General features: G+C 46.0%; 4 protein-coding genes across 4 annotated transcripts; 3 read left to right on the forward strand and 1 right to left on the reverse strand.

Annotated features, from left to right (window-relative positions):
• Positions 1–55: 55 nt before the first annotated feature.
• Positions 56–6,527, forward strand: dbt (dihydrolipoamide branched chain transacylase E2). Its single transcript, XM_058639360.1, has 11 exons — positions 56–190; positions 1,250–1,376; positions 3,029–3,104; positions 3,192–3,373; positions 3,447–3,574; positions 3,655–3,904; positions 4,192–4,358; positions 4,571–4,648; positions 4,892–5,083; positions 5,163–5,234; positions 5,315–6,527. The coding sequence occupies exons 1-11, from the start codon at positions 146–148 to the stop codon at positions 5,480–5,482; spliced, it is 1,485 nt and encodes a 494-aa protein (XP_058495343.1). The 5' UTR covers positions 56–145; the 3' UTR covers positions 5,483–6,527.
• A 189-nt stretch (positions 6,528–6,716) lies between these two features.
• Positions 6,717–9,267, forward strand: lrrc39 (leucine rich repeat containing 39). Its single transcript, XM_058638161.1, has 8 exons — positions 6,717–6,830; positions 7,113–7,312; positions 7,805–7,913; positions 7,989–8,145; positions 8,400–8,536; positions 8,613–8,758; positions 8,845–8,997; positions 9,069–9,267. The coding sequence occupies exons 2-8, from the start codon at positions 7,197–7,199 to the stop codon at positions 9,259–9,261; spliced, it is 1,011 nt and encodes a 336-aa protein (XP_058494144.1). The 5' UTR covers positions 6,717–6,830; positions 7,113–7,196; the 3' UTR covers positions 9,262–9,267.
• Positions 9,268–9,370: 103 nt separating this feature from the next.
• Positions 9,371–12,657, reverse strand: trmt13 (tRNA methyltransferase 13 homolog). The gene is made up of 11 exons (XM_058638160.1): positions 12,509–12,657; positions 11,975–12,021; positions 11,811–11,877; positions 11,660–11,719; positions 11,473–11,542; positions 11,273–11,379; positions 10,999–11,166; positions 10,497–10,569; positions 10,349–10,423; positions 9,870–10,236; positions 9,371–9,729 (listed from the first exon to the last, which is right to left on the reverse strand). Exons 1-11 carry the CDS (start codon positions 12,617–12,619, stop codon positions 9,531–9,533), a joined length of 1,344 nt encoding a protein of 447 aa, XP_058494143.1. The 5' UTR covers positions 12,620–12,657; the 3' UTR covers positions 9,371–9,530.
• A 314-nt stretch (positions 12,658–12,971) lies between these two features.
• Positions 12,972–20,160, forward strand: map1sa (microtubule-associated protein 1Sa). The gene is made up of 7 exons (XM_058638159.1): positions 12,972–13,131; positions 13,832–13,933; positions 15,104–15,186; positions 15,316–15,456; positions 15,618–18,642; positions 18,851–19,056; positions 19,138–20,160. The coding sequence occupies exons 1-7, from the start codon at positions 12,999–13,001 to the stop codon at positions 19,291–19,293; spliced, it is 3,846 nt and encodes a 1,281-aa protein (XP_058494142.1). The 5' UTR covers positions 12,972–12,998; the 3' UTR covers positions 19,294–20,160.
• Positions 20,161–20,597: the final 437 nt, after the last annotated feature.

The following is a 20,597-nucleotide window of genomic DNA, read 5'->3' on the forward strand; positions in this document are numbered from 1 at the left end:
TGAACTTCCTGTTGTTCCTCTGCTAACCACCAGGAGACAGCCTTGGCTCAAGTCCACCATACACGCACACACACAGAAGAAGATGCTCTGCGTTGATTGGCTGCTGACAGGGGCGTGCAGCTGTGCCGTGTAACACAGAGGAAAGATGGCGGCGGTGACCAGAGGCTCGTTCACTGCGCTCAGACGTTTGGTGAGAAAACAACAACAACAACAACAATAATCCCACTGAATGTCCAACACTGTACACTTTCACACGGTTTGATTCTAACGATCATCGCTCGTCACCTGGTTAGGCTAACAGCTAACTGATGCTAGCATGCTAACTTTGATGCTAACAGGTTCAAAGAAACAAAAACTACATTTAGGAGGACACACAGTGTTGTTTAACCCGGGCTAACCTGGCGTGAGCTACAGCTAAGTTAAGTCACTGTAGTTAATGAGTTTTCTTCACTTGTGTTAAAGTAGTAGGTGAGAAAACTACAACTTAGCTAACCATTATTTTCATCATCCATTCATATGTCGCTTATGTTGATCAGTGTTTGTCAAACGTGGAAATGGTGACGTCCCCAAAGATTTTCTCTGTTTTTATGAAGCAAAGAAACCAGAAAACCTACACACTTCTTAATCGTTGGTATGATCATAGGGATGAAGGATAAATCGTTTTTTAATTAACTGTAAAACAAACCTCACAAAACAATCAGAGATGTCAGACTTCACCCCATTCACGCAACAAGATCAGGAAGTTGCGTGTTCAAATCACGTCAGGGTCAAAATTCTAAAAAAATATTCTAAATTCTAACAAATTCCAACAAGCCTCTGCCGGCCTCTGTTGCTCACACACACACACACACAGACAGACAGACAGACAGAGCCACCAAAAACACTCCCACTCCATTGGGTGAAGTAACAACAGTTTGACACAAACATAGAGTCACAGACACACACACACACACAGTACAGAAACACACAGTCACAGACACACACACAGAGTGTTTGACTTTTGACATGTTAAAATTTTGACCATTGACCTTGGGGAATTTTAATATCCCTAAAGTAAAATGTTACTCCCAGTTTTTTTCTTGTTATGTAAACAGACACTTGGAAAAATAAAAATGGAATAAACAATTTTATGTTGACACTGGATGAATCAACAGAGCTAACATACTCACTGATGTTCATACTCTGTCGATGTGAACACTTACTCAAGCTAACAGTGACTCAGCATCACATTACTCTCCCTGTCTGTCAGCTGACTCAGCAGTACCGCCGCCGATGTTTCCGGCCTCAGGGCTTCAGGTCAGAGCGCCCCCTGCTGCTGCTCTCCAACAACAGATGCCTCCAGACGTTGCAACGCAGGACACTACACACCACCATGGGTGAGTCAGCAGTTTTGTTCGGAGACACGGACAGATGGACAGACACAGACGGACTGGTGGACAGACACAGACAGACAGGTGGACAGTAGGGTTGGGCGATGTCCCCTAAATTGGCAGTCAATGATGTTAACAGTAAAACATTGTGATGGACGATGATATTGTCGTCTCCAAGCGGGCTCTTCATATCCAACGGAGCCTGGATCATTTCTCGACGCACTCTCCACATCCAAGTCATGATCTTTATGACTAGGATCGAGTACAGTTGTGATGAAGTGCAGGGGATCCGAGTGAATGTTGCGGGGAGTTCATAATCTGCCCTGTATGCAGTGTAGTAAGGAGACCTCTGAAGACCGCTAGCTCCTCTAGCTTGTTGGGGCGACAACGAGCTTAAGTCTGTCAACATGTTTTACTAAGATCCACTCAGATCCCCTGCACTTCAGGGCGACTGTATTCGATCCTCGTCATAAAGATCATGACTTGGATGTGGGGATGAAGCAGCGCATAGAGAAATGATCCAGGCTAGAGTTCTCAACGGGCCTGAAAATTACAACCCGACCCGACCCAGCCCGTTGGTCTTTACACCCGAACCGGCCCGACATACCAGCATGAATTGTCTGCTCTAACCCGACCCAGCCCGAAATACATTTTCCCATTGAACGAAGTGCTGTGTTTTATTTGAAGCGGGAGTGGGTGCTGCTGCTGCTGCTGCTGCTGCTGCTGCTGTTGTTGACGCAGCACCAGTCTCCTGGCTCACGTCATCTGGGTTTTTTGCGCAGCTAACAGTCGGGACTTCACATATGTTGTACATTGGCCCTTTGGTCAGCGGGCAGCATCCACAACTGGTTGAATTTCGGCCACAGGAATGTTGCAGCTTTGTGGAGTGATGCGCAAAACCGGTGCGCGTGCAGGGGCGTCAGGTTTGCCCCTCTCCATCAAGCAGGCAGCCAGATTTACTCTTCACCACACATGAACACCGATGATTCACATCAATCAACATATAATTTACAAACTGCAAGAAATGTGTTTAACCTGCGGGCCTGGTCGGGTTTGTTGGGCCGGCCCGACCCGTTGGGAACTCTAATCCAGGCTGCATTTGATACAGAGAAGACAAAAAGAGATGAGAGGCATGCACCCTCTATATCTATATATAGGTCTATATGTTCATGAGATCCTCCTAAATATTTTCATGGATTCTTAATTGATTTATGCTTTGAAGCATGAATATTAATCTATAATATGACATACTTGACTTTAGTGAGGTAAGTACACACAGTCCCAGCCATAACAACATTACATTAAAAAAAACAATGGGACAGAATCATTTCTTTCAGTGTTTTGTTTGGGTTAGTGTTAGGTAGAGAACACTGTTGTATTGATGATCACTCAAAGCTACTTTACACTATTCACTCATTCACTCACACATTCATACAGAGCATCTATGTGCAGCACATTTTCTATCACGCATCTTTCATATCCATTCACACACACAGCCCTCAGGAGCAACATCGGGTTAAGTGTCTTGCCCAAGGACACATCGGCATGTAGTAGGAGTTGGGAATCGAACCCACAACCTTCCCATTGAAAGACGACTTGCTCTACTGCTGGGCTACGATCACCCCAGTGTGACTGATAATGCGTCTGTCATCCCTCAGTGAGTCGAGGACCAGTCGTCCAGTTCAAACTGTCGGACATCGGTGAAGGGATCATGGAGGTGACAGTGAAGGAGTGGTAGGTGTTGATCCCGTGTGACCTCTGACACAGAAGCTTGTTAGTGTTGAAGAATCATCACAGTCGTGTTGTTGTTGTTGACGTCAGGTACGTGAAGGAGGGAGACCGAGTGTCCCAGTTCGACAGCATCTGTGAGGTTCAGAGTGACAAAGCTTCTGTCACCATCACCAGCCGCTATGATGGCGTCATCAAAAAACTTTACTACGATGTGGACGCCACAGCGCTTGTAGGAAAACCGCTGGTGGACATCGAGACGGAGTCCAATCCTGGTGAGTTGACCCATGCCTGGTTTTTATTCAAATCCAGTTTATCTGATCTGACTCGGTCACTGTTGTGACTCAGAGGTCATACAGGAGGAGGACGTGGTGGAGACGCCCGCCATGGCTCGAGAAGAACACACCCACCAAGAGATCAAAGGTCACAAAACCCAGGCCACGCCCGCAGTCAGACGCCTCGCCATGGAGAACAATGTGAGTGTGTCATTGTGTGGTGTTGGTAGTGTGTCGTCTTCTGGTTTGTCCTCTTGTCTTACATCCTGGTTTGTCCTCAGATAAAACTCAGTGAAGTTGTGGGCACCGGTAAAGACGGACGTATTCTGAAGGAGGACATCCTCAACTTCCTGGCAAAACAGACAGGCGCCATCTTACCTCCAACTCCAGTCCAAGAGATTCACACTCCAGGTCCGGCTCAGGTCTCTGCTGCTGCCAGGCTGGCGAGCACGTCAGTGGCCATCAAAGCCCCACCCACCACCACTGCCAGAGCCATCTTCACAGGGAAGGACATCACTGAGCCCCTGACAGGTCAGAGGTGACATCATCTGCGCTGGTTTCACTGCACGAACAAGTGCAGGCTCCTGAAACGTTTGCTGCTTCATGGCACATGTGACAACATGAGTCATGAATGAGCAGCATCGTTGATCTGTTGCTTCTGTCTGACTGTGTTTACACACTGAAAAGCCTTTTTAGGCACGCCCACTTTCCACAACAGTTAAAGCAGTGGAAGAGCAGCAGTGTAAACACGATCATTGTGATGTCGTCATGAGATGGTGACGTCACGACACGATGAAACCAGATCAATGTTTCCACAGGTTTCCATAAGGCTATGGTGAAGACCATGACGGCAGCACTGAAAATTCCTCACTTCGGTTATTGTGATGAAGTCGACCTGAGTCGTCTGGTGACGCTGAGAGAAGAACTCAAACCTGCAGCTGGACATCGAGGGGTTAAACTGAGCTACATGCCCTTTTTTATTAAGGTACACCTGAACACAAACACCATAACACACACCTGTACACATACCTGTACACACACCTGAACATACACACCTGTACACATACCTGAACACACACCTGTATACACACCTGTACACACACCTGTACACACACCTGTACACACACCTGAAGTCATCAGAACTGTGAAGTTCATTGGTTCATGTTGAGTGTTGACGCTGCGTTTTATTTGGCTCAGGCTGTGTCCCTCGGTCTGCTCCACTACCCAATCCTGAACGCTTCGATAGACGAAGGCTGTCAGAACATCACCTACAAGGTAACAACCTCGTCCAGGGTCCTCTGATTCAGGTCCTTTAATCAAGGTCAGGCCCTGTGGTCCAGGTTCTCTGTTCCAGGTCCTCCCGAGGGTGTGTCTCTGTAGTGTGTCTCTTTCCTCTGCCGAGATTAATTGACCAATCACCTGCGACCTCAGACCTCTGTTGCAGTGATGGTGTTTCCTGTTGCCGCAGTGATGGTGTTTCCTGTTGCCGCAGTGCTGACGGTGTTTCTTGTTTCTCAGGCGTCTCACAACATTGGCGTGGCGATGGACACGAGTCAGGGTCTGCTGGTTCCTAACTTGAAGAACGTGCAGCTGCTCAGCGTTTTTGACATTGCTCTCGAGTTGAACCGCCTGCAGGTGCTGGGGTCAAAAGGTCAACTGGGAACCAGTGATCTGACTGGAGGAACATTCACGCTGTCCAACATTGGCACAGTGAGTCCACTGCAGACACACCTATTCATGTAACCCCTCCCACAACACAATAACCCTGTTCTTTTTGTGCTTCCCTCAGATCGGTGGCACATACGCTAAACCAGTGATTCTTCCTCCAGAGGTGGCTATTGGAGCTCTGGGCAAAATCCAGGTGAGTCCAAACAAGTCCAAAAGTGAGGACATAGACGCTGTCGCTCTGTGGATTTATGTCTACTCTGTGTTTGAGTTCAGGTTCTGCCTCGGTTTGGCTCCAATGGTCAGGTGGTCCCCGCCCACATCATGAAGGTCAGCTGGTCGGCAGATCATCGCATCATCGATGGCGCCACCATGTGTCGTTTCTCCAACCTGTGGAGCGAGTACCTGCAGAACCCGGCCCGCATGGTTCTGGACCTGAAATAAACATTCTACATTAGCCTTAACCCCAACAGACATACTGTGACAGCCCCCTGCCCCCCCCCACACACACACACACCATTCACTGTTGCTTTAGGGGAGGCGCTAAAGTCTGCTTGTTAATCAGGTTGCTGTCGAGGTTTGACACTGGTCTCTGAAGGACACACAGACATTATGGACAAACTGTCTTCTAACTTTGCTTTACAAAAAAGATAGCCTAACTCTGCTAGCATTGTAAGCATTTTCTTATCGTCTCAAATGTCATCAGATGATCATGTTTGATGTTTTTAACTCTGTCACCTTCATGGTGGACAAACGTTTCTGCTGCTGCAAACAGTGTCTCCAACGCAAGCTAATGTGGTGCTACTGTTGGCATCACTTTTCAAGAAGATAAATAATGGACATCAGTCGAGCAGCAGCCACACAAGTGATTTCAAACCAGCGATCATGTCAGCGAATCCATCAGTATCAACACTAATCAACACTGATCAACACTGATCAACACTAATACTGAAATCTTGACAGTACTCATTCACACTGACAGCAGCCTCTGATCTGATGGAAAGTGATGAAAACATGTAGAACTGAAAGATACTGATACAATCCTCAACATGGGGGGGGGGGGGTCTGTGTCTTCTTAACTGTGCTCCTGGCGTTCCTCCTTTCCTCCTCACTGTTGAGGTGTTTCTCCTGGACTTCCTCCTCTGTTGGATGCTCCTGGACTTCCTCCTCACTGTTAGGATGTTTCTCCTGGACTTCCTCCTCACTGTTAGGATGTTTCTCCTGGACTTCCTCCTCTCTGTTGGATGCTCCTGGACTTCCTCTTCACTGTTGGGATGTTTCTCCTGGACTTCCTCCTCTGTGTTGGGCTGTTTCTCCTGGACTTCCTCCTCACTGTTGGGTTTTTTTCTCCCCTGTACTGGCTCCTTACTGACAAGTGTCTGTTACATGACTGTAAGAATTTAAAGTTTGGGTTTTCTGTGTTTGGGATGAAATAAATGAACCTGATGAATAAATGTAAAAGTCATCAATAAAAATCAAAAGTATCAAATTTGTTTGTCCTCAAATGAGTCCGAGATAAAACATGGAGATTTTGTCCTGGATTCTGGACTCAGACTGGACCTGATCCAACACTTCCATCGTGTGTCCTCCAGATGACGCCATGGCTGACACTGTCCACTCTGTCACACACACACACACACACCTGTCATGTGACCTGGAGGCTAAAATTATCAGCAGCAGGTTTGAGGTCAGATTTCAGCTGAGGAGACACATAATGGAGGACAACTGTTAGTACTGTTACTAGTATTGTTAGTAGCGTTGTTAGTACTATCAGACTACTGCTGCCTATAAGGTGAGAATTGGTACGTTACAATAGTCTACATGTACTGCAGTGTTAACTACTGCAGTGGTAACTACTGCAGTAATAAGTACCAGTTTTGTTTTCACTTGTTAATCTTGTTTCATTTCACTCTTCGTTCACACTTGTCTTCATCACTTAAATCCACACTTTTATGACTTTACTGCTGAAAACAATTTTTATTTGATCTTATTAGATGCTAAATGTTTTATTTAGGAAATTAGAATTGACAGTGAAATGTAATACTGTGATACTTTCTGTGATCATTGACTTCAGGATGGTCAGAGGGAAGACGAGGCTGCAGCTCAGAGTCAGGTCAGCGATCACCTCACCTGTCCACCTGTCCCCTGTGACATCATCATGGTTGTCATGGTAGGCGTGGTCAGCTCTGTTAAAGCTCTGTGGGAGAGCAGGATCACGAGGAGCAGGGAGGAGCAGGAGGAAGTGGAGGAGCTGAGGAGAAGGAGGAAGGACAGGTCAGACCCCGCCCCCTCATCCCTGAAATGATTTCTGAATCAGTTTTTACTCGTGTCTGTGTCTCAGGCTGGTTCTCAGCAGCAGGTGGCGCTCAGAGCACAGTCAGCTATGAATTGGTGCCACATTACCTCTTACATCATGAAGCAACCTGAGGACTGTTGTTCACTGAGACCTGCAGTATCTCAGTTGATCACTAATGGCAGAAATGACGTCTGACTAAAACCAGTCATTGTTTCAGTGAGTTTATTTTATTTTTGGGGCTTCTTCATTGCACACAACGCTTGAAAGCCTGAAGCAGACTGTCACGTCAATATGTATAAAAGCACAAATGAGTTTGGAGCAGAAGGTGAATGTGTGATCAGTCTTTATACTAAGCTAAGCTTAGCTAAGATAGCCACATCCATAGCCTCGCCAACTACATCATAAATTAACAACAATTATTTGTGTCCTGTGTCCTGTGTCCTGGTCCTGTCTTGTGGTCTCTGGTCCAGACTGGATGTCGGGGTGTGGGAGGAGCGGGCGACACTGGCTCAACTTAAACAGAAGCTGACGACTGAAGATGGACGACTGGTCCTCCGCATTGAACAGGAGGACTGGAAGGTAACGACACATTGACCTGCTGTGTGTCCCAGATCACGGTATCTGATGTGGTTTTTATTGTTTTGGTTTTTACAGTCTTTGCCAGACTGCCTCGTCCAGTTGTCTCAGGTCCAGGAGTGGCAGATCCACCGGACTGGCCTGCAGAAGATCCCTCACTTCATCTCCAGCTTCCAGAACCTTCTGGTACTTGATCTGTCTCGCAACGGGGTCACTGAGATCCCCAAACAGATTGGTCAGTTTACAGGTTTACTTAATGCTGTATTGAAGACAGCACTAACAAGACCAAGGCCAAACTTGTACCAGGATCAAGTCAAGTCCACTATAGAACTATGCCCTGCCTTGGTCTTGCTCTCAGTCCTTAAAAGTCTTGGCCTAGGTTAGATTGTGCTCTTGGTCTTGTTAGTGTGGTTGTGACTACCCTGCAGTGACAGGACAGTTCAGCCTCAGTTCTCTGGATGTTGAGTTTTCTGGTTCTTCTGGTCTCAGGGAAGCTGACCCGGCTCAGAGAGCTGCTGCTGAGCTACAACAGAGTCCACTTTGTTCCTGAAGAGCTAAGTTGGTGTGAGAATCTTCAGACACTGGAGCTGGCCATGAACCGGGACCTGGAGCAGCTGCCAGACCAGGTACAAACCAAAACCTGAACCCGGTCTAACCACGGTTCTACTCCAGCTGATCTCAGGTCTGTTCTGGTTTATATAGTTCAGAAACCTGAAGAAGCTGCAGCACCTTGATCTGTCCATGAATCACTTCTCCTCCGTGCCGGACTGTGTGGTCGGGCTACCGGCGCTCGAGTGGCTCGACATGGGCGGCAACTGTCTGCAGTGCTTACCTGAGGACATACACAGGTGTGTGACATCATCTGACCACACCCCCTGAAACAGCATTCAGTGAACAGCAAGGTGTGTGCCTGTGTGTGTGTGTGTGTGTGTAGGATGGATAAGCTTCACTCTCTGTGGCTGCAGAGGAATGAGCTGGAGAACCTTCCAGAGAACATCAGCAGGATGGCCAGTCTTGACACCTTGGTTGTCAGCGGTAACCGACTGAGAGACATCCCCCCTCTGATGGAGGACATGTCCAACCTCAGGTCAGTGTGTCCACAACACGTCGCCTGTCTCCACGTGTCCTCGACGGTCTCTGATCTTCGTCTCTGAGCAGGTTTGTGAATTTCCGAGACAATCCTCTGACTCTGGACGTGACGCCGTTGAAGACCAATGACGATGAGGACGAAGAAGGCGAGATGTTTGGACGAGAGTTCATGAAGACGTACATCCAAGAGTCGAGGAAGAGGGCACACTGCCCTCAACCGTTAGTAGGACACACCCCTTCAAAGTCTAACCTGACAGGCTAACATCAGACCAACAGTGAGTCTGTGACATAACTATAACCCAAACCCTGACAAATAATTTATCAACCAATAACCAGTTGCTGCTGTGACATCACCCCACATTGACAAAGGAAACTGAAAATGTTTTAATAGAAAAATTTCACATTTAACTTGATTATTTAAAACATTGTTTTCATTCCACGTGAAACTGACAAAATAAAATTCAGAATGTGAAAAATATTTGACCAGAGAAAGAGTGATAGGGGGGGGATGTATGATGATATAGGGAGGAGTTACATGATTGGGGCAGGGTTTGAGTGATGGGGGCGGGGCGTTGCTGTCAGTAACACGTTCTCCAGCGTGATGTGGGCGTCGACGTATCGCCTCAGATTGCCGTTGAATCCTTTGTCCCGCAGGTAGTGAAGTCTCCCACTGTCGATGAGACGTTTACACTGTCGTCCCACTTGTTCTCGCTCACATGTGGACAGAAACCTGCAGACAGACAAGACTATGTTCAGTATCAGCTCCACCCACTCACAGGTCAGAGGTCGTCATTGTCACTTTAACCTGTGGATGTTGATGATCAGTATTTGACAGAATCTTTAAGCTGAGGGGTCATAGGTCATGCTTACCCGTGCACAGTGTCCATCTCCTCGGCTGCTTTGTGTTCCTCATCCTGATTGGTCGACCTGAGTCCACATGTGGCCCAGCTGGACATCCGACAGAAGGCTGAGAACTCTTCTGCTCCAAGTCCTCGCTCCTGGAAGAACCTCTGACCCACATAGTGACGCCACTCACAGCGATGATGACAGCACAGCGCCACCACCAGGCCCAGAACAGAACCACAGACAGGACCTGGGTCTGGAGCTAGTCCTGGATCAGGAGAATCTGCATGTGGACCAGGAGCAGCAGCCGAATCTGAGGTTTTGATCCGTTTTGGTGGTGGTTCAGTTTCTTCTCTGGGTCCTGGTGTTTCCAACAAACATCTCAGAGCCAGATCTGACCACAGAAACCGGGTTTGTTAACAACGATACAAATAAACTCGGGGCTTAGATTCAGGTCTTGAAGAAAGATCTGGTCTTAGATCCAGAGTGAAGTGGACTGTTCTCACCTGTTGCTGCTCCACACAGGTGTTTCCCAACTCCGACCAATGGAAGTTTCTTGTTTGTGAGCAGAGGAACTTTACCTGAAAATTATTCAGTGTCAGATCAGTGGCTTTGATAAAACCAGGAACCATAAGTCAGATGTTTGACTCTTACTTAGATCCAGATGTTGAATGTCCACCTGCAGCCTCTCAAACTGAACTCCAGCATCCTGATGTTTCCCGTCCACCTGGAGCAAAGCAGAGACCGGAGAACAAGCTGAAACCATTCCTCCAATATAAATCTGTTTCACAGATCATTTAAAAACTGCAGGGAAACATTTAAACAACAGTTTGAGTTCAGCTGTGTTTTAAAAGGTTTATGTTTAGTTAAGATGCCCAACCTCAAGGCAATGCTTAGTTTTTTTATTTATTATTTATTTTGCTTTGCCAAAATATGTTCTGAAATGTACAATAAAGATTAAAATGTTTGCTTTAATTTAAAAAAAAAAATAAAATAAAAAAAATAAAATTTATATATATATATATATATCTTCCTCCGATTACCCGATTAATTAATGGAATAATTGGTGGAAAAATCGGTTAATATGCAGCTTTAATTCTGGACTCAAGGTGTCTGGACTAAAGTCTGGATGGTCTGGAGTCTAAGGTTTCTGTGCCTTGAAGCGGGTGCTGCAACGCTCCACCAGCAGCAGCTGCAGGTCTTCACAAGTCTTCAGGGCTTCATGGATCCAGTGAGACATTTTCCCTCGACCTGCCCCAAATTCCACAAAGCAGCGTCCTCCTCCCAGCAGACCCAGTTCCTCCAGGTGACCTAAGATGGAGGACTGGACACACCCAACAGGTCTTCTAAATGGCATGTCATGTGTTCATAACCTAGTCTCTGAAGACTTGTGATCTCAGGTGTGTTGAGTTGTCCTTAAGTGTCTGTACCTGCTGCATCAGGTGTTTGTGGGCGGAGTCTCCATTCTTTGGGTTCCTGAGTTCTTCCTGGAGAACAGAGTGAAACAGAACGCTTTCCTCCACGTCACACTGCAAACCTGAAACCACAGCAACAGTGTCTTATGACTCACCTGTCAGCTACACAGGTTCTCCTGGAGGAGTGGAGAAGGAGGAGTAGGAGGAGTGCTTACCTGCGATGGCTTTCTTCAGTTTATCCAACAGAGACTGGAGTTCTGTCCTGCTGCGTTCACACAGGCTCACCTGCACAGTTAGCATAATTAGCACAGTTGGCTACATTAAAACAGGTAGTATCATTAACACAGTTAGCATCATCAGCACAATTAGGATCATTAACACATTTAGCACAGTTAGCATCACCTGCTCCTGAGGTTGGTCTCCATCAGCTGATCCAGCATTGATGTCCTTAACATAGTAAACCTGGAGGACATGTTCAGAGACATAAAGATGCAACCCGAGGTGACCATTGACCATTAGTGTTGCTGAGGGGACGTTAATGCATTTGACTCACAGGTTTGTCTTTGTCTCTGGAGTTACACTTCTTCAGGTGTTTGTCCAGTTTGTCTTCACTCACTGTGCTGAAGGTGGAGACATTTACACTCTGTGTAACAATCTGTAACAATCTTACAATCTGTGATTGACTAGTGATTTCTCTGTGATTAATGAGTGACTGACTGTTTAGGGTCGAGTGGACAGATGATCCTCCTGCCGTTGTCCTCCCCCTGAAAACAGGACACAAGTGGTGACCACTCACACACAAGATAGAGCTCTCGGACTGTCTGTCTGACTGGTTGTCTGTTTGTCTCTAGAGCTGCAACTAACGATTATTTTCATAATCGATTAATCTGTCGATTATTTTCTCGATTAATCAATGAATCGTTTTGTCCATAAAATATCAGAAAATGTTGATCGGTGTTCGTCAAACCTGGAAATTATGTTCTCAAATGTCTTGTTTTGTCCACAAACCAAAATGATTGACTCTTAATGATTTCTTTGTTATGCGAAGCAAAGAAATGAAGAAAATACTCACATTTAAGAAGCTTAAACAATCGGAAATGTTTTAATCATGACAAAAGCTTCAAATCAGCTCTATTTGTCTCCGAGTGATTTTCGCTGACTAGTTTTCTCTGAGCGTTTTCTTACACCAAGCTACGAGGCTAAATTAAAAGTGACGCCATGAGTGACTGTGAAACGTGTCCGTGAACTCACCATGTTCGCGTGTTCGCCACAGAACTTTTTTCCTTTGCCCACGATCATTTTACAAAAACGCTTCTTTTTCTCCACGAAGAAAGCACATCTTCCTGCGCAAGGAGCCGCCATGTTGACAAGCTGTGTTGCGTTCAGGAGCGCGTTGAATAATGGGAACATGAGATCAATTTAACGTGACATTATCGTGAACTAAATAAAGTGGGACTTGAATGTAAGTGAATAATCGTCAAAGCATTAAATCAACTAAAATATACATTATATGGAAAAAAAAACACCCACATTTTCTCTTAAAACAGCTTAATTTTAATTTAGTTTGAGAAATAAGCTTTTTTTCCTTCTGCAGCCTGAACGCACCGCTCGCGCGCTTCTGATTGGTCACGGTGCTCACTGCTCCTCTCTCATTGGACGTCTCTTATCACATGCCTCTATTCGGAGCTAGGCGGGGTCCGCGTGAGCGTCGTGGTGACGTCACGAAAGGACTGTCCAGGCCATGATGGCGGAGCGTAGTGGTCCCGGTTCCAGGAGTTCCTCCACGCCCGGAGCCCGTTACTCGGTGCTGGTCGTGGTGGGAGCGCTGCGGAGCCCCGGGCTGCTGGAGCGGCTGCTGCGGCAGATAGACTCAGGTTAGTCTGGGGAAGTTTACCGGAGCGGCGGTCTGCAGGGCGGGAAGTCCACGGGCCTTTCACAATAAAACCCATGAGCAGCAGCTGACGTCGCTACTGTTGTCGGGTCTCAAACCGTGTTGAAACACGTTTCCGTCCGGCGTGAGCTTCAGGTTCCACCTCGGGCTGTAAGACCTCGTGTCCTGGGCTCACACAGCCTCCAGTAAACTCTGTTATAAACTTTTAAACTTGTTAAAAAACCCGTAAAAGTTGCGTGTAAAGCACTTCCTTTGGGTAAGGTCACTGGTTCCTCTTTCTGAACACGGACACTGAACTCATTTCATTATTAATCGGATTAATTACAGTTCTGGGTTCAGATGTTGTCACATTGTCTGCTTCCTCTTCTCGCGGTATATGATGTTGAAATCTGTTATTTTACACAATCATTCAATAATTTTTAAATACTTTAAAAAAGAGAATTTTATTTTTGAAAGTCCTGACTCACCGGATGCTCACCTGTCAGTCAAGTATCAGCTTCATCTGGACAACACTGACCGGAAGTGGGTGACTCTACTGACCAGGAGTTAATGTCTGCCTTTTTCTGAAATTCAAATTCAAAAAGGCTCAATTTTCATGGGAAACATATGTTGACATTGCCAAAGCAGATATGACATGATTGACATATGATGTCTCTCCGTCTGTCTCTCTGTCTGTCTCTCAGGTGTGCGGTGCTGGTCCATGGACTTGGATGTCTCAGTTCTGGATCAGCAGCTCAAACTCTTTGTATCACGTCATTCAGCTTTTCTGTCCGAGGACGTCCCAGGTGAGATGTGTGTGTCTTATGATCCACAGTTAAATTTACAAATAGGAAAAGAAACAACAGTAACATGTTAACGTTGAAGACCATGAAAAACATGACTGAGACATGTGACTGCACACACACACACACACACATAGAGACACAGAGAGAGACTGTTCTATGACATCAGCACAAGGCAGATTATTTTTAACGATAACTATTTTTCTGGATCAGTTAATAATCTTTGTGTGTGTGAGCAAATCTGACACCATTGTTCACAGTGTTTGTTGTTTATGTTTTTGTGTCAGAGGTCAGGGTGTGTGTGTGTGTGTGTGTCACAGTCAGCTGAGACTCTGCTGAACAGTCTGCACACACACACATTTGTTTTCCTGCACTAGAGAGGACTCCACATTCAAACCAGAAGCTAACTACTAACCCAACAGTTCACACTAGGGCTGTCAATGATGGAGAGCACTGACTCACCACTCACGGTCTACTCTCCCGAGTTTGCCGCCGATGCATCTGGCAACGTTTTGGCAGTGTGGCTCGTCTGAGCTTTGGCCGTTTTGAGAATTCTATCCATGTCTATAAAATGTGCGGTGACTGTCACGTCATTATTTTAATAAAAGTAATTATAGTAATAGTAATTGTGCCTCTGTGGGTTATTTTAGCCGAGTCATGCTGTGGGTTATTTTAGCTGAGTCATGCTACGGGTTATTTGTTACATAGTTGAAGTGTTGTGTTTTTAAAGTGGGTCATATAAATATAGTAACAGTGTAAATGACTGTATCACACTGATGTCTTCATGGTTTCACTGTCTACTCATCCTCAGTCAGTGGAGAGAAAAAAAACAGGAACAGGAAGAATGAGACTCACAGTGGGCGGGGCCACATGTGTCAGATGTTTAGAAACGAGATCAAGAACCTGAGTTAAAAGGTTCCAGGTTCTCCAGGAACAGTCTCCTGGTTTAATCAAATCCAGCAGTAGAAGGCTGTTGTTATGGTAACCACATCACCAGCTGACAGGAAGTAAGCAGAGGACTTCCTGTAAAATGAGGATTAAAGGTCAAGCTCAGTTTTTAGCTCAGATGTTTCCTGGACAAAGACGACGTGACATAGTTTCACGTCTAAATAACCAACGCTGTCCTTGTCTCAAGACTTACTGTGATTGGCTCTTTGTTTCCTCTCCCTGCAGGTCAGAAGACTCTGCGTCACCATGGAGATGTCCTGGACACGCAGGTTGTTGTGAATCCAGTTCAGGACTTTGTTTGTGCTGAGGTGAGAACAGACATCAAATATTTTCACAGTGTATTTAAAAGTACATTTAAAATTATATGTAAAATATAGCAGAACATTGTGAAACCGTCTGTCCTTTATCTGTCTGACACTTCCTGTCTGTGTGTTCAGGTGCGGCGGCTGCTCTGTGACTCTTCTCGTCACAAACTGTTGCTTCTTGTTGGCCAGTGCGTGGAACAGAGCGGTGACATTGTGTTACAGAAAGGCTGCTTCTCTCTCAGTGACTTCATCAACATTCTGGCTGATGAAGAGGTAGGAACCAACCTGCTGCTGTTTCTGGCAGGGGTGAATTTGATGTAGCACATGTTTTGTTGTACTGGTGTTATCAATGATAATTGTGACAGGAAATGGTAGTTTTGTCCCAAACCTGGTTGTTACTGTTGTAAATGGTTAATTTCTTTCTGTGTTGCCAGGTGACAGAGTTGTTGAGCTCCGCCCACCCCTCGGTGAAGGCCAGCCTCACCCTCAGCTGTCCAGACCACGGTCTTTGGAGGAACTCTGGTTTGGAGACTCATGACATTCAGGACATCATAAACCTGCAGATCAATCCTCCTTCCATCCTCCCACAAATGGAGGGTCTACAGGAGTTCACCGAGTATCTCTCTGAGTCACTGGAGCCCGAGTCGCCCTTTGACCTCCTGGAACCACCGAGCACTGTGGGTTTTTTGAAACTCTCTCGGCCCTGCTGCTACGTCTTCCCTGGTGGGAAAGGGGACTCGGCCTTCTTTGCCGTCAATGGTTTTAATGTTCTGGTGAATGGCGGCTCTGACCCTCGCTCCTGCTTCTGGAAACTGGTTCGACACCTGGACAGAATTGACTCTGTGCTCCTGACTCATATCGGTGTGGACAATCTGCCCGGGCTGAACAGTCTTCTGCTGAGAAAAGTAGCCGAGCAGGAAGAAGATTCCACAACTCGGAGTGAAGAGGACTGGATGAAGAACCTCATCTCTCCTGAGATTGGTGTGGTTTTCTTCAATGTTCCCGACAGACTAAAATCCATTCAGGAAGATCCCAGCGAGTTGAGGAGCTGTGACCAAGTGGCTCTCACTCTTCAGTACTTGGAAAGACTGGCAGTCAAACCCGAACCTCTCTGCCGGGTTAGTGGACCCATTCTAGAACCAGTTATCTTGTTTCAAAAGATGGGCGTGGGCCGCCTGGAACTGTACACTCTCAATCCAGTCAATGGAAGTAAAGAACTGGAAGCTTTAATGCAGATTTGGCCAAACAATGGATCAAATGTAAAAGGCTCAAATCTTCCACTGCCGTGCCTGGTTTCCATCTGTGCTCTGCTGGTCTGGCATCCTTTCAGCCCTCAGGAGAAGATCATCCGTGTCCTTTTCCCAGGATGCACGCCACAGGCCAAGATTCTGGATGGACTTGAAAAACTTAAACATCTAGATTTTCTCAAACATTCATCAGTGTGTTTGAAAGATCTAGAAATATCCAAAACGGAGAAACAACCGAAACGAGCAGAGAGTCGGGAAAGCCTTAAGACCAGTTCTAAGGACTTCAGACCCAGTAGTGCCCTACAGAAAGACAAGCTCAAAAAACACGAGTTGAAAGTCAAGCCAAAGGCAGCAGCCAATGTCGCTCCCAAAGACAAGTCGGATGGAGAAGAGAAGCCAAAAATAAAGGATGTAGATGGTAAATCAAAGCCACTGAAACCTCCTGAAAAACCTGTTCCAAAGAAAGAAGCGTCAAAGGAAGAGAAAAGGGAAGTGAAGAAGAAAGATGAGAAAGTTACTGTTTCAAAGAAGGAAGAGAGTACAGAGAAAAAGAAGGAAGCTGTCAGGAGGGAAACTGCGAGTGCAAAGCCAAAGAAAGACTTTAAATTTGAACCAAAGAAAGATGGTAAGAAAGATGTAAAGACTGAGGAGAAGAAAATGACAAAGCCAGCTGTTAAAGAAGTGAAAAAGGCATCAGGTGTGGCCTCAGGTGTGGCACCAACACCAGGCTCAGAACTAAAGAAAGGACCAGGAAAGACTGGAACCCTGCAGAAGAAAGACACTTTGAACAAAGGGTCAAAATGTAAGTCAGAATTAAAAGAGCAGGAAAATTGTAAAGAGGACATGACGGGCAATGATGACGACAATGGGAACAAAGGTCAAGCGGCCACAGCAGACTTAGGATTCAACAAGAACCAGACTTCCACTGTGGAGAGTCCTGAAATGTTTCGCAGTGTTGACATGGACCAGAAAAGGGCTGCCCCTTCACCCCATGCCAAAACACCAAAAAGTGACCTCAGCGTTAACTTTGACCTCAATCCGACTTCATACCAGCCAGTCGTGGGATCCCCGAAAAACACACCTGATGACGTTTATGGGAGCTCTGAAGAGAAAACTTTGGAGCTGGTCTCTCCTGCAGACTCAGCCCTGAATAGTGCAGGACACACCCCTTTCCAACAGTCTCTGGAAGAAGACACTCAGTGGGACACCAGCCTTGGAGCGAGAGGGTCAAGCCTGGGCTTTGAGGACTACAATCAGGGAGGTTCTTGTAGGACCTCAGACCTGAGTTCCCTGAGGGAGGGCCTTGAAAATTCCACAACGACTCAGGACAAAATATCAAGCCTCTTAAAAGACCTAATGCCAGACTCCTCCCCCACCATGACCTCCATGCCTGCTGAGGTCAGCTCGCCTCACTCCACAGAAGTCGATGAATCCCTGTCAGTTTCTTCAGACCAGGTGGCGCTGTCGCCCAAAGGATCCATTGGAGATGGAGTCTTCTCTAACGGACATGCTGTTGACCTGACCCGACCCCTCAAGTGTTGTGGAAATGGATTTGAAGAGCATATTCACGGGATGTCGGAACTCTCTTCCGATGTTTGTCATGATGTGGATTTGTGTCTGGTGTCCCCTTGTGAGTTTCAGCATCCCAGGACACCAGAGACCCATCAGCAGCATGTCGGCCCTGAACCTTCTACTGGTAACTTACCTGACATCTCAGGAAACAACAACTCCTCTCAGGATCAGAACAGCAGCCAATACCCTTTAGCCTACAGCCAGGAAACTCTGCCCACATCAATCAGCGACTCTATTCCATCGGCCACAGATTCTGATGTCCCACCTGGCACTGAGGACTGTCCTTCAATCACTGCAGACTCTGATGATGACTCCAGTGGCCTGATTCTGCTGTCCTCCCATGACCCACACCCTGTCCCAGTCAAGGACCCGCCTCCTTTACCGCCCCAGCCTGGAGCCTGCATGGCAGACACTGAGACTGATGGATTGAGTAGGAGTCTGAAGAGTTCTGCTGCCAAAAAGAAACAATCTGGTTTGATGCAGAAGGTGTCCACCGGGAGCTCCACAGCTAATAACGGAAAGTCCAAGGCAAGCAGTTCCTCCGGGTCACTGAAGATTGCGTCCAGTATCGATGTCAAGCCATCTTCCCGGAATTCCCTTGGTGGATCCAGAATTGGAACAGCGAGACCTCAGTCCTCAGGTAACCCCCCACCCTGACACGGTAGACCCAGAGCATACGCTGCAACCAGATTACTATTCTCAGATTACTACAACAGAATCATCGTCAACATCCTCTGAGACACTGGCTAAACTTACACATAAAACAACAGCATAGTACTTTTACATCACAGTGCACTCACAGCTCCACCCAGTGGCCATTACAGACATCTCACCTTTTTTGATTGCAGTGTCCAAAGTGGCGGGTTCTGCAGTCTATTTGGATCTGGCTTACCTGCCGTCAAGCCACGCCTCCTCCACTGTCGACGTGGAGTTCTTCAGATGCATCCGCTCATCATATTACATCATCAGTGGGGAGGAGCCAGTGAAGGAGGCGTCTATGAGGAGCATCCTAGATGCCCTGCTGGATGGGAAAAGCAACTGGCCCGACGTCCAGGTCAGTGATTACTGAGTGACTTTATCGTCGCTGTCTAACCATCTGTTTTCTGATTGGTCTTTTCCTTTCCTGTGACCTCAGGTGACCCTGATTCCGACCTTTGATTCGCTGGCAATGCATGAGTGGTACCAGGAGACTCACGACAGGCAGGGGGCGCTGTCTGTCACCGTGCTGGGCAGCAACAGCACCGTGGCCATGCAGGAGGAGACTTTCCCTGCCTGCAAGGTCGAGTTCTAAGCCCCGCCCCCACACCACTCAACAGGTGGAGAATTTGACTGTTATTGTTGCCATGGTTACAAATCATAGCTTCACCTGTGTGACATCAACAGAAACTTCCTGTCACTTACCGACATCAAAGTCGTAAACATTTCCATGATGATTACATTGATCGCATTTTTCTTTCTTTTGAAGAAAGCATGTAACGTTACCATGGTTACACTGGTGATTGATCTTTAAACTTTATTACCCATGATCCTCAGCGGTTAATGCTCAGCTCTAAAGTCTGCCACTCTCTGATTGGACAGTGATTGCATTTTAATTATCAGTATCTTAGGAGAATGTTCCATTATCAATATTATCAATAATCAATATTATATATTTGAGAAAAGACTGAAAAAAATCCCAACATTTCTTTTTAATTAATTAATTCATTCATTCATTCATTATTTATTTATTTATTTTTCTTTTAAACACCATGAGACTGAACGTTGGTACGATACATCGATCACTAATCGATCGATTGATTGGCGACTGAAGCTTAGTGACATTAAACATTAAAGGACCAGACCGCTGTTTTTACTGAGACTTTTTAAAAAAATCAGATTTCAGCAGTGGGAAGTGAAAAATATTTTTTTAAAGAATTGACAAAATGACAGTTAATGTTCAGCCATTATTATTGTTAACAATAATAATGATAATATTATGATTATCGATAATAACGTTATTACAGTAACTGAATTTTACTTTATTTCTTTAAATGTTTGGATTTTTTTTTCTTTATTGTGAAACTGAAACATGAATTATAAGTGTAATGACACACACACACACACACACACACAGAAACACTATGTTTACACTTTCTTTCAAAATAAAAGTTTCCCTTCATCACAGTCTACAGTGTTTTATTCTGAAAGACCCACCACTGTTTCCTGTAAGACCCGCCACTGTTTCCTGTACCATTGTGCTTATGAAATGTGTGGTGATGATTCATGTGTTCATCTCTCACCTCTGAAGTCTTAGTAAAAACTCCACATCGTTGTGTGTGTGTGGAAAAACTCTAGTCTACACCATGTCACATGACAGTGCTGCCATGTGATTGGCTGAAGAGATATTTGATGTGTGAGACTGAAGTGACAGGAGTTGTTTTTCCTGCAGAGGGCAGCAGTGCACCTGTCAATATACAGTCTGCCCGGTATTACCATAAGAACAAGAGGTTGTAATCTGACTAGTCCGGTTGTAATCAGATATTAGTCAGACTAGTTTTTAATCAGATTGCAGTCGGGCTGTAATCAGATCGAGTTACATTGTTAGCAGATTGTAAT

The sequence above is a fragment of the Solea solea genome, chromosome 9, assembly GCF_958295425.1.
Source record: "Solea solea chromosome 9, fSolSol10.1, whole genome shotgun sequence".
Classification (NCBI taxonomy): domain Eukaryota; kingdom Metazoa; phylum Chordata; class Actinopteri; order Pleuronectiformes; family Soleidae; genus Solea; species Solea solea.

Bases quoted from the DNA above. Each gene is read 5' to 3' on its own strand.
- dbt (XM_058639360.1), top strand. From the start codon at position 146: ATGGCGGCGGTGACCAGAGGCTCGTTCACTGCGCTCAGACGTTTG. The intron at 191-1,249 runs GTGAGAAAACAA...CCTGTCTGTCAG, and splicing joins TCACTGCGCTCAGACGTTTG to CTGACTCAGCAGTACCGCCG. The intron at 4,649-4,891 runs GTAACAACCTCG...CTTGTTTCTCAG, and splicing joins GTCAGAACATCACCTACAAG to GCGTCTCACAACATTGGCGT.
- lrrc39 (XM_058638161.1), top strand. From the start codon at position 7,197: ATGGTTGTCATGGTAGGCGTGGTCAGCTCTGTTAAAGCTCTGTGGGAG. The intron at 7,914-7,988 runs GTAACGACACAT...TGGTTTTTACAG, and splicing joins TTGAACAGGAGGACTGGAAG to TCTTTGCCAGACTGCCTCGT. The intron at 8,146-8,399 runs GTCAGTTTACAG...TTCTGGTCTCAG, and splicing joins TGAGATCCCCAAACAGATTG to GGAAGCTGACCCGGCTCAGA.
- trmt13 (XM_058638160.1), bottom strand. From the start codon at position 12,619: ATGGCGGCTCCTTGCGCAGGAAGATGTGCTTTCTTCGTGGAGAAAAAG. The intron at 11,380-11,472 runs GTAAGCACTCCT...CTGTGGTTTCAG, and splicing joins ACTGAAGAAAGCCATCGCAG to GTTTGCAGTGTGACGTGGAG. The intron at 10,237-10,348 runs GTGAGAACAGTC...TTCTGTGGTCAG, and splicing joins CCTGTGTGGAGCAGCAACAG to ATCTGGCTCTGAGATGTTTG.
- map1sa (XM_058638159.1), top strand. From the start codon at position 12,999: ATGATGGCGGAGCGTAGTGGTCCCGGTTCCAGGAGTTCCTCCACGCCC. The intron at 13,132-13,831 runs GTTAGTCTGGGG...TCTGTCTCTCAG, and splicing joins GCTGCGGCAGATAGACTCAG to GTGTGCGGTGCTGGTCCATG. The intron at 18,643-18,850 runs GTAACCCCCCAC...TTTTGATTGCAG, and splicing joins AGCGAGACCTCAGTCCTCAG to TGTCCAAAGTGGCGGGTTCT.